The sequence below is a fragment of the Sciurus vulgaris genome (assembly GCF_902686455.1).
Source record: "Sciurus vulgaris genome assembly, chromosome: 1".
Classification (NCBI taxonomy): domain Eukaryota; kingdom Metazoa; phylum Chordata; class Mammalia; order Rodentia; family Sciuridae; genus Sciurus; species Sciurus vulgaris.
The window spans coordinates 72,691,069-72,703,116 of record NC_136461.1 but is presented as its reverse complement, the minus strand read 5'-3'; the positions used below and the strand labels follow the sequence as shown (position 1 = coordinate 72,703,116).

General features: G+C 38.4%; 1 protein-coding gene across 1 annotated transcript; it reads left to right on the top strand.

The window, feature by feature from the left end:
• The first annotated feature begins 1,324 nt into the window (after positions 1-1,324).
• On the top strand, positions 1,325-2,274 carry LOC306661228 (gamma-aminobutyric acid receptor-associated protein-like). Its single transcript, XM_079140076.1, has one exon. It carries the CDS (start codon positions 1,348-1,350, stop codon positions 1,717-1,719), a length of 372 nt encoding a protein of 123 aa, XP_078996202.1. The 5' UTR covers positions 1,325-1,347; the 3' UTR covers positions 1,720-2,274.
• Positions 2,275-12,048: the final 9,774 nt, after the last annotated feature.

The window sequence follows — 12,048 nt, the reverse complement described above, 5'->3', positions numbered from 1 at the left end:
TGTGAAGAGTGAGGTGAATGTATGAGGATATTTCTACTCTTTGCATCTGTTTCTTTTCTCTGCTGGGAATACAGGAGGACCATACTTTTTGCAAGAAGCCCAGGTCTCATGACTAGTTCTCACCAAAAAACAGTCAAAGTACATGACATCTGGAGCAGAACATTGCAGAGTTCTTGTAAAATGCTCCCTGATCTCTCTCCCCTCCCCGAAGCCCCTGGGAGCCCCAGTGAGCTGGGTCTTTGAGTGACTGTGTGGAGCACACTGGACATGAGAAATGAGAAATAAACCTTTATTATATTGACATTAAATATACAAGCACATCCCCTGTCCTTTTCTACTATAATGGGTAATGACCACATTACCATGATATCTGCAATATGGAAACATTTGGGTTGAATTGAAAGGCCAAAGTGCTTACTTTAGGCCGAGATGATTTCCATAGCTTAGACTGCTACAGAAGCAACGCAAAGCCCAACACAAACGTAACCAACAAGTGGAATGCTCAAATATCCTTTAAAATTGTGAGGTATCTAAGTCTATCTTTTAATACCTTATAAAAACCTTATAAGTGAGGGGCATCAAACAATTTCATAAGTGAAGAAACTAGGAGCCAGAGAAATTAAGTAATATACCAGAAGTAAGAAGTGAAGTCAGGATTTAGACCTTGACTCTGACTCTAGCATCAGTTAGTGGTTTTTTTTTTTTTTTTTGTACCAGGGATTGAACCAGGGGCTCTTAGCCACTAAAGCACATCCCCACTCTTTTTTATTTTTTATTTTGAGATAGAGTCTCCCTAAGTTGCTTAGGGACTCGCTAAGTTGCTGAGACCGGCTTTGAACCAGTGATCCTCCTGCTTTGGCTTCCCAAGCTTCTGGGATTATAGGCATGCGCCGCCCCGTCCAGCATTTACAATACTCTTAACCCATGGAAAAGTCATCTCTGCATACTTTGTAAAAAAGCATGATTTAGTTTTTCTCCGTTAAAAAAGTGGAAATGGGAAAAAATTTCATTCTCAGTAGTAAAATAATTATAAATTACTTGTTAATAAATTTAATAAGAAAGGTATGAGGTCTATATGAAGAAAATGATTAAAAAAAAACTTAGAGGGGTACAAAATCAAAGCTCAATATATTCTTGGATGAGAGAATTTAATATCACAAAGAAAGGGATGCCTCCGCTGAGTCCGCCCGCTCCTCGCCGCCAACCCCCCACCTCCCCCTCCCCCTCCCGGCCCTCCCCCTTCTCCTCCCCTCCTCCTCCCCCTCCTACTCCCACTCCCGCCCCCTCCCGGCCCTCCCCCTCCCCGGGTTCCCGCTGCCCAGCTCTGTCCGGCCGGGTTCCGGGAGGATGAAGTTTGTGTACAAAGAGGCGCATTCGTTGGAAAAGCGCCGCTCCGAGGAGGAGAAGATCCGAAAGAGCTATCCGGACAGGATCCCGGGAATAGTAGAAAAGGCTCCCAAAGCTCGGATAGGAGATCTGGGCAAAAAGAAGAAGTACTCGGTGCCTTCTGATCTCACAGTCGGTCAGTTCTACTTCTTGATCCGGAAGCGAATTCATCTCCGAGCTGAGGGTGCCTTGGTTTTCTTTGTCGACAATGTCGTCCGACCCACGAGTGCCACTGTAGGTCAGCTATACCAGGAACACCACGAGGAAGACTCCTTTCTGTGCTTTGCCTACGGTGATGAAAGTGTCTGCGGTCTGTGGCGCTGCTGCCCCTGAGGTGGGGGGTCCCGTTCCACAGAGAAAGAGAAGTGGCACCCTTTTCTTGACCTCCACCTTCTCTTTCAGGCTCAGACACTACCTTCCTTCTTCGGACCTGCACTTCTTAATGTTGAGGCTTTCTCTCCAGTCCCTCTTTGCAGGAGGGGTAATGGTGGCCTCTTGTACCTTTCCTTTCTCCCACCTTTCTTTGTCCTCCATCCCGACTCCATTTTAGACTTATTGAGTATGGATCTCTGTCACCTCCAGTGATTGTTTTGGTTTCTGTTCCTTTCTAACTGCCCAGCGGGCTCAGAACTCCAACGATCCCTTCCTTTTATTACCTTTTTGCGGGGTAGATGGAAGGGCCTGAAATTGTTGGGGGAAGGTAGGAGACATATCAATAAAGAGGAAACCACCAAGCTGGGGGGGGGGGGGAAAGTTAGTATTTTGGTATTCGAACACATCAATACTAACAGTGGTGTAAACCATCTAGAAGCTATTTTTCCCTATGTGAAAGTCTGGGTGGGCTTTTCAGGAATGGTAAAGTACTACACAAAACCAGAGACCCAGGTTTCTTTTCCCATGATCCTCTGCCATATCTTCTCCAGTTCTTTCCTTTAAGGACTTGTCCAGGTCAGTTCCCAGGGATACAGTCTCTAAGATAGATATCAACAGCAGGAAACTTATTGGGGAATGGGCTTGAGATCAGTATCTGGAGGAGGAGGTATCAGGCAAAGAGAGAAGTGTGATTTGATTACAACAAAAGTCTCAGCCAACTCTATAAAAATTTCTGGAGCTATAATGACCCTATAGAGTTCCTCCTAAAACAAGAGGACTGGACCAACCAGTGATTGGATATGAGCTGCCCTTGGAAAGAAGAAACAATCATAGGCGAGGTGGTTCTCTGCAGCTGATGGCAGTTCTTGGAGCAGCATGCAGCTGAGAGCCAACAGCTGAGGGAGAGTTCTGCAGTTCTTGTTCTTTTTTCCTCCCCCTCCCCCTCCCCCTCCTCCCCCTGCTCCTCCGTGCTGGGGATCAGTTCTGCAGTTCTTAAGGGGAAGCTGGGCAGAGTCCTATATAGGGTTACTGCAGAGCAAGACCTGGAAGTTGCGTATATCACTTTTACTAACATCTTATTGGCTAAAACTTAGTCACATGGCCACAGCTGCAGAGCAGGCTGGGAAATAAAGTGTTTGTTCTGAAGAACTATTTGCCCAGTCAAAACTTATTACTAAAGAAGGAGAGAATAAATAATAAAAGAGAAATAGCAGTTTCTTTAATATGTCTCAAAACTGATATAACTTTATCACAATTTATTTATAGGAAAATAATTTATGCCTTAGGGCTGGATAAACAGAACTTAAAAGTTTCTATATAAGAATAAATATCCAAGGAGAACCAAGAAATTTATTTAAAAAAAAATAATGTGAAGGACATGCTTGTTCACATATTAAAATACTCCAAATTAGAACAATATGATCCTGGCATAGGAATAGACAAACAAGTCATTGAAACAGAATAGAAAACCTGGAAATAACTTCAAGGCAGAACTGCTGCTATCCACTTGTTTTGCACAGTATCCCTGTAGGAGTGGTTACAGACTGAATGTGTTCTTGCTGGTCTGTGCCCATGCTGTTTTAATTGTACATATTTTAAACACACCCCTGATCCTAAGAGATATGGTAATTTAGTATGAGCAGATTATGTCAATTCAGTGGTTAAGGATGACTGAGTTCACATAGTTCACTGATAAATACCTCATTATACAAGTGGTAGAATGAAAGTGAGAGACCGTTGACCTTATATAAACAAATTTCTGATCATTTTGAGATAGAAATGTAAAAAAGTGTAACAATGGAAATTTAGGCCTACAAAATTTCAGTTAGAAAAAACAGGGGCTGGGGTTGTGGCTCAGTGGTAGAATGCCCGCCTAGCATGTGTGAGGCATTGGTTCAATCCTCAGCACCACATATAGATAAATGAATAAAATAAAGGTCTATCAACATCTAAAAAAATTTAAAATAAAGAGAAAAACAAATTTAAGAGATCTATTGTACAAGGTGGTGGTTATAGTAATAATACATTTTATCCTTCAAAATCATTAAGATGGGTTTTACGCATTCTTACCACAAAAAGGAGCATGTGAGGTTTCTCATTTGTTAGCTCAATCAAGCCACTCTACAATGTAAACATAATTCAAAACACCATATGATACCCAGCAAAATTTTTTTTAATTAATAAGATAAAAAGAAGTTTAGTCCCAGATATGGAAGGGATTTTTAAGCAGGAACTGTAACACATGTAAATAACTATTCAAAGATAAAAATATTAGTGAGGAAAAAATACCCCACGCAAATTCAACAGACAAATGATAAATTAGTTAATATTCCTAGCACATATGAGAAATAAAGGGTTAAGAATTTTCCAATACAAGAAAACTGAGGAAATGGTAACATTAGAAAACAGAAAAAAGGATGTAAATAGACAAGTCATGTAAGAGCAAATCCAAGATGACCAGAAAAAAGGAAAAAATGCCAAATGGCTAACTTCATGAGGCATCAGGGAATTGAAAATTAAAGTAACAAACAAAATATTCTTTTATAGATATCAGATTGGCAAAAATAAACTGGGACAAAACAGCTACCACTTTCAGGAATGTATGGAAAAGGGCATCCTCACACAATACTAGTAGGAATGTGAAGTGTTACAATTCTCTGGAAAGTAAACTTAAAATTAAATATATGTGTATATGTTAAGTGTATATATCTTCTCAGCAATCCTATTTGTAGGCATTTTGCTACTTAAATAAAATAAAAGAAATAGTATGAAAGGATCTACATGTAAAGATGTTTGTTGCATCTTTGTTTGCCATTGGAAAAAATTTAAAAATTAGACATTAGGTACAAAATGATTAAATTATGGTTCATCTTGTGGACCAATGGAAAAATTATGCAGCCTTTAAAAAGAATGAGTTAGAATTATCCAGTTTTTTGGATGTTTTCTTAGTTTAGATGAGACAAGCAAAACACACAGAAGTGCCGATCACACACATACACATATGTGCGTGTACAGAGAGTGTATGTATCTAACTATATGAGCATGGGAAAAGGGAAGGACGTATTTGGACTGGGAATGTAGCTCAGTGGTAGACCACTTGCTTAGTGTGCATAAGACTCTGGGTTTGATCCCCGGCACCATGAAAAGAAAAGGACATATTCATACCATGATATGGTATGAACTTTGCTATTAATTCTCTGGGATAAGGAAAACATCCAACCAAGCAATATCATTAAAAAATTAAGTGCCATAATAAAAACAGTGCGTATGTTATTCTAGCTGTATACATTTGAATGTAGACATATGAGATGCATGAAAGCAGTCACCAAAATGTTTATAGTGTAGGGTGATGCCTATAGTGTAGGATGAGGAGGTATCAGGTCACTTTTATTTTCATATATATATAAGCATACATACATACCTATAAATATATATATATATTTATAATGCATATGTAAAATTAGTTTCAAATTTTTAGAAGAGCTTTATGTACATAATCAGAAAAACACAAAACTATTTTCATTCTGGGGGAAACAAATAAAAATCCTCAATAAACTTTTAGTGAAGTTGATTTTAATTTAGGGAGAAACTTGAAATGTTGTCATGAAAATACTTAAAATATAATATTGAATAATCTAACTTATTTAAATTTAATTTAAAACAATAAAAATATTTAAGGATTTTAAAATTTGCTTTTGTCTCCAGGTGTGATAATGCACACCTTACTCCCTGCTACTGGAGAGGCTAAGGCAGGAGGATTGCAAGTTCCAGGGCAGTCTGGGCAACTTAGCAAAGACCCTGTCTCAAAATAAAAATAAGGGCTGGGGTGTAGCTCAATAGTAGTGTTCTTGCCTAACTTGCAAGAGGTCCTGGTTTCAAACCCTTCCCTGTAAGAGGGAACAAGCAAGCAATTTTGTTTTATCCAGTATTCCACTTTAGATAATAAAATGTAGTAAAAACCTCAATTCATTTGACCTGAGTTTTTGTTAAGAAACTTTTCAGGGCTGGGGTTGTAGCTTAGTGGTGGAGCTCTTGCCTAGCATGTGTGAGGCACTGGGTTCAATTCTCAGCACCACATATAAGTAAATAAATAAAATAAAAGTTCTTCAACAACTAAAAAAATATTAAAAAAAAAAGAAACTTTTCACTGTGATTCAAAAGAACAACATTTGTTAAAAGATTCATTTCTCTTCATTCTTTCAATAAAATTTTTAATTTTCTTTGTTCCATGACTCACATTATCTGGAGAACTGTTATTTAATAGTTTCATTTCTTCACTCTGCTTCCTTAAACTTAAATGACATCTATGGTTATCAACATGCTAAAATGAATACATTAGAGCACTTTGTGGCCTCAACACAGAATATACAGAGTTTTAGGTGATTATCTCATGGTAAACCCATTCATATGAACATATAACTTGTTTTAAACAAGTGAAGAGGGGTTTTGGTTTCTTTCTTTTTCTTTTCTTTTTTATTCTTTCTTTTTTTGGTACCAGGGTTTAAACCCAGGGTGTTTAACCACTGAGCCACATCCCCAGCCCTTCCATGTATTTTATTTAGAGGCAGGGTCTCACTGAGTTGCTTAGGGCCTCGCTAAATTGATGAGGTTGGCTTTGAACCCACAATCCTCCTGTCTTAGCCTTGTAAGCCAACAGGTGAAGAGTTTGTTTGTTTTTTATTGCAAGGGAATGTGAAGTCATAATCCTGGCAAAAACTCTTGCCTTTTATACTAAACAGTGATGTATTAAAAGGAGAGGACAATTAGGGACAGGGCCAGAATAACCAGTGGCTGATGATACCTAGAGAGAGAAGGCACTGCTCAAACAGCTCAACCACACGATGCACCTAGGGCGTCTACCTTCCAGCCCTCTCACTGCTGTCTACTCACAGTCTTTTCCTTCCTTCTCTGACTAAAACATCTCCACAGTCTTTTTGTGAATTATGTTCTGGTAACTTTTCTTTCACAAAGAGAAGCTTATTGGTATCTGGATTTCATTAATAAATGCTCTCTTTAGTGACCAGAATTTTTAAAAAGCAAAAGGTATAGACTGAGCAGCATTTCAGGGACTTTCTCTGGTTCCTGAGTGGTGTCAGGGTGGAGCTGTGGATCAGGTCAGCTGACCTGTGTGAGGGCTGCAGAGTGCTAGGCAGCCTCAGTCCTCCTCTGGCTGGGCCTCACTCTGTCGTGGGCTATGGTTTGGACACTCATTTGCTCTCTGACCTAGGCCAATTCTCCTTTTCTAGAAACAAGAAAATTCAGGCTAATTAAAAATTGGATCAGCTATACTTCTCCACTGGGGAAATCATGAAACATTCATCATGTTTTGATAGCACTTTCCAACTGTTGCTGAAAGAGCTGTGGAAATCCAATGTTAGCCTGTTTCTATGGCTATGGTGGTTTATTTTGCTTCAGTGATGCAACAGGTTACCAAACAATGGTTGTTTATGATCAAGATAAGATTACAGATTTGTCTATGACTGATCTTTGAGAAGCAAAGATTTGCCATTTGTCTTAGCAAAAATCATATTCAACAGCTGTCTCTCTGTAATGCCTGGTATGAGCACGTTTTCAAACTGGAGAATTTGTTTTGATGCTTTGGAAAATTCCAGCTGCTCTCTGCAGTTTCCTTATTGACAAGGGCTATCAGGCTTTCCAAGAGGGTCTTATCTGCAAGCAGCAGCAGTTACTCTGTGAGCTGCCAGACAGGTTCCGTGGGATTACACAGCTGCCTGAGAGCTGGAGGCCAGGCGGTGAACTCCCTGCTTTCTCCTTTCAAGGCCTGCAGGCTTTGACCTGTAAATAAGTGCCTAAACAGGGTCTAATCTGTCACACAAATATGCCTCAGTAGAAGTGGTAATGCCCCTTATTACTTGGCTTAACAAGGATTCCAAGACATGTATTTAGAGAGGTAGTTGTATAAATTGCTATACTAAGAGCTATGCCTGGTATTTCTATAAACCCTTTTAAAACATGATATAATGATTCAAATTTTATTTATAGCAGCCAATAGAAACAAGGCTCTTCCACTAGCCCCAGCTCTCAAGAGCAACCCTAAAATAACAAACGCGTGCATTTGATGATACCCTTTTGGTCTGTGCTCAAGAGTTCTGGTTCTTGGAGGATTGTTTTACTCATTTGAGATGACATTTCTCCTCTCTGCCTATCATGATTTATGATCTCAATGCTTCCATTAAAAAATGAATTTCAGTTTCTAGTTTGTTGTTGATAGTTCAGAGAACTGTTTCCAATTTGTGAAATGTTAAAAAAAAAAAAAAAACTCCCTAAAATTGGAATGGTCCTTGACATTCACAGTTGGAAAGTGAATTCCTAGGCAAGGCTTGCCCTATTTTATTCCTAAAATAGAGACAGATTGAGTAAAAATGAAAAGTGCCATTTAAATGTAAGTTATTATTATGAGGGCAATTTGGCAGCTTGTTTTTTGGGAAAAGTAATTAGAAGAGAGATTAGGACTTCTACTCAACAAATAATGTAAACATTATCTCCTGCAATTGGCATTTTCTAGTAATACAAATCCTTATCCAAATAGCATTCTTCTTTTGAAAAGGAGAATAACAATTGGTCATTCTGTTTATTAGTAACAAGTCACAGCTTATAACTATGAATGATATGAACCATTAAAATATTATCTTCCTTAATGGCATTTCAATAGTTAATGCATTAATGTTAATATTCTACAAAGCAAAACAGAAGTTATAAATATCAGTTATTTAAAACATATCTAGCATTTAATATATATGTCAAGTTACATTCCTCTTAAATGTTACACTTTAATAGAAATGTATCTATTATAGTGGATGATAGAAAATGTCCACTTTTAAACAATAACTTACCTCCTTTTGTTAAGCCAGATAATTATAAATAATGTCTGAAGACTTTTTTTAGTGGCATGTATTCAAGTTGGAAGAACTCATTTGCTCCTCTCATTAGCTCTGTGATGGAGGGTGGTAACAGGTATTGCCAACTTATCAGATTAAAAAAATTGCTATAATTTTAATATTAACGGAAGGACTTTGAATCAGTCAATTTTGTCACCACCTGAATCAATTGATACCTTTATCCTAGAGCTAATAATTATGAGGTTTATAGATAATAATATATTATCAACACCATGAATTTAGTTGAGTACTTCCATTTCAGAAATCTCTTTGGAGGGTTTTGGGGAAGTAGTTCAGCAGTAGAGAATATTTTTTAGCACATGCAAGGCCTTGAGTTCCATCCCCAGCATTGGAAAATAAAATTCTCTTTTTCTCACAGTCTTAGAATGATTCATGTTTCTGTATTAAGGCCACTGTCTTTTGCCTCACTCCTTTTCCATTCATTCATTCATTCATTCATTCATTCATTCATCAGCTGTTGACTATGTGTTAATGATACAAAGAACAACAGTTGAACTGAAACTTGAAAGATAAATTGAGTTCTACCTGTGCTTGGTTCCTTCTGCCTTGGAGCTTACATCTTAGTGGGGGAGACAGACAGTAAATAAGTAAATATATATCAGTAAAGAATTAATTACAGTTTGTGACATATGTTATGACCAGAAACTCTTTGCTGCAGTAACTTTGGAGTTGCAACCTGAAGGATGAACAAGAGCTGACCCTGAATGCTCTGCAAAGAGAAATTTTTGTGTGAAGTCCTCTATCTGTAAAAGTTTGGACAGGCTTATGAAACGGAAATGTGTCCAGTGTGGTTGGAGAGTGAGGATGAGAGGATACAGAACAAAGGCACCACCTGTGAGTCAGAAAGCAGGCTCTCACCAGACACCAACTCTGCTGCCACTTTGATCTTGGACTTCCCAGCCTCCAGAACTGCCACGAAGAAATTTCTGTTGTTTATAAGCCACCAGCTTATAGCATTTTGTTACAGCACCAGCACAGATTAAAGCAGTGAGGGTGGACTGACAGGTAGAATTTATTCTTACAAACAATAAGACCCTGAAGGACTTGAGCAGGAGAGGGGAGGGGCTCTTGGAGGGGAGAGATGTTCAGGATCAAGTGATGCCACAAACAAAGTTGTATATATAATAGTGTGGTAAAATTGTTAAAATTCAAGAAGAGACCCACGTTTAGAATCTTGTATGCAAATGGACGTGATGACAACCCAAGCAGTTTTTTCACACCAAAATTCTGTCACTAATCAAAAATTAAATGACAGCTCTTTGAGTCCAAAGCTTTGAAATATTATACTATGCCAGTGAAAGCAAACACATATTTTCAAAATGGATTTGTCACACTTTGAGGACATATTAAATGAACCAAACGAGAAACTTTGATCCATTGCTTGTTTTTCAAAGGACACAAAAAGTATCATTCCCTTCCTTTTCTTAGCCACAGGTAACTGGAATTCACCAGTAATTCTTATGTTTATGGGTTCAGAAATGCAGGAAGACAATTTATAGTGAAAGTGTTAATTTCCATGTAAGAAAATTACATCTACGGGGTGCAATTTTGTATTTCTAGGATTTTAAAGTATTTAGAGAAATCCATTATACATTCCTGAAAACTTTCATTAAATTATGGTTTTAATTTCAATTGCTGTAGGTGTTAATCATCTTGCTGGTGATACTGGTGAATATCTGCTCCACTTCTTCCCAAAGGGAGCCTTCCTTTGGTAGCCTTTCTAGTTATAACTCACCTTCCTGATTCCTCTTTGCCTTTCTCTGTTCGTGGCCTGTAATTGACCTCGTTCACACATATTCTTGGGTCCTTAAGCATACCAAGCTCTCTTTGTTTCTCCAGTTACAGTTTTGGAATGTTTACACAGAGAATTAGTTTATAGTTTGGTTCATTCTTTTGTTAATATAAAAGGATGGGATGAAATCCTTGTTTCCCTTCAGCCTTGACAGGTCTTGGCAGTAATTGCTACTTACTTCACTGTGATTTCCATTCGAGGAAAAAGCACTCACTCCTCTTTCTACACACAGCCTTGCCTCAGATATTCCTCCCAATTGGATGTTAAGCCTCTTTTCTCTTCCTGGGCAGCAGTTGTCCCCCATTCTTATGGAAGCAGACCTCTTCCTATTTCTAAGCACGGTTCTGTTTTATCACACCTGTACACTTAGGCTCACCAGCTCTGTACACTCACCCGCTCCACTGAGCGGGTGCCTTCATCTCCACCCAGCCAACATTTTGTTTCTGCCTCCTTCACCAAGTTTTTTCCATAGTCTTGGCACAGAGTAAGTAATTTCCTTTAATCCTAAGTCTTTGACTTTTTTTTTTTTTTTTTTTTTTGGTACTGAGGGTTGAACCCCGGGGTGCTTAACTACCGAGCCACATCTCCAGCCCTTTTTAATATATATATATATATATATATATATATATATATATTTTTTTTTTTTTTTTTTTTTTTTTTTTTTTTTTTTTTTTTTTAATTTTAAGACAGGATCTCACCAATTGCTTAGAGCCTCCCTAAATTGCTGAGGCTGGCCTTGAACTTGCAATCCTCCTGCCTCAGCCTCCCTAGCTACTGGGATTACAAGCATGCGCCACTGCACTCAGCAGGCTTTGACTTCTTTGGGGGCATTTTCCCTAAGACAATGAAGTCACTTGTTCAGATTTCCCAAAGGCAACAGCTAGAACCCAGATTTGATTAACAAAGGGTTAAGCCTCTGACTAGAAAAAAGTCAGGTGTTTGGGGGAGGAGCAGGATAAAGAGAGAAAGCTTAAGTTTTGAAATCAGTTGTATTTTTTTATGTGAATTCTAATAATCACTTACCAGTTCTGTAATTGGTGAGTTACTTTCCCTTTCTAGGCTCAGGTTTCTCGTCTGTGTTGTGGGGTTTGGAAGTCCTATTTCTTAGAGTTATGAAGATGAATGAGATGGTATATGAGTTAGTGCTTGGCACACAGCAGGATCTCCAAAAAGGTTAATCCTCTTTCATTATATTTTAAATTGGAAAAGAAGCAAGGATTTGGTCTAAATTTCCTATGGGAACATAGAAACTCAGGCAAGATTCCAGTGTGTGTAAGGTTGGAACAAGGTAGATCAGTAGATTAGAGAAGGGTGAGAATACTTGCAACTTATAGATCAGGAAGGAAAGTGTGTCAGCAGTTGTCCAAGGGAAATATCAAATATGAACAGCAGAGATTGAAAAAGTTAAAACCAAGATAGCCTGTAGGAACCAATAAGAAATTCGAGGCACAAAAATTAGAAACGTTGAATATATGTATCCTTGGCTTTGGCCTCACGATTTCCTTTGACCAGTGGAACCTGAGCAGTGATAACACACTAGCTTCAAGTCTACACCTGAAGAGGCATGTTGTAGGCAAC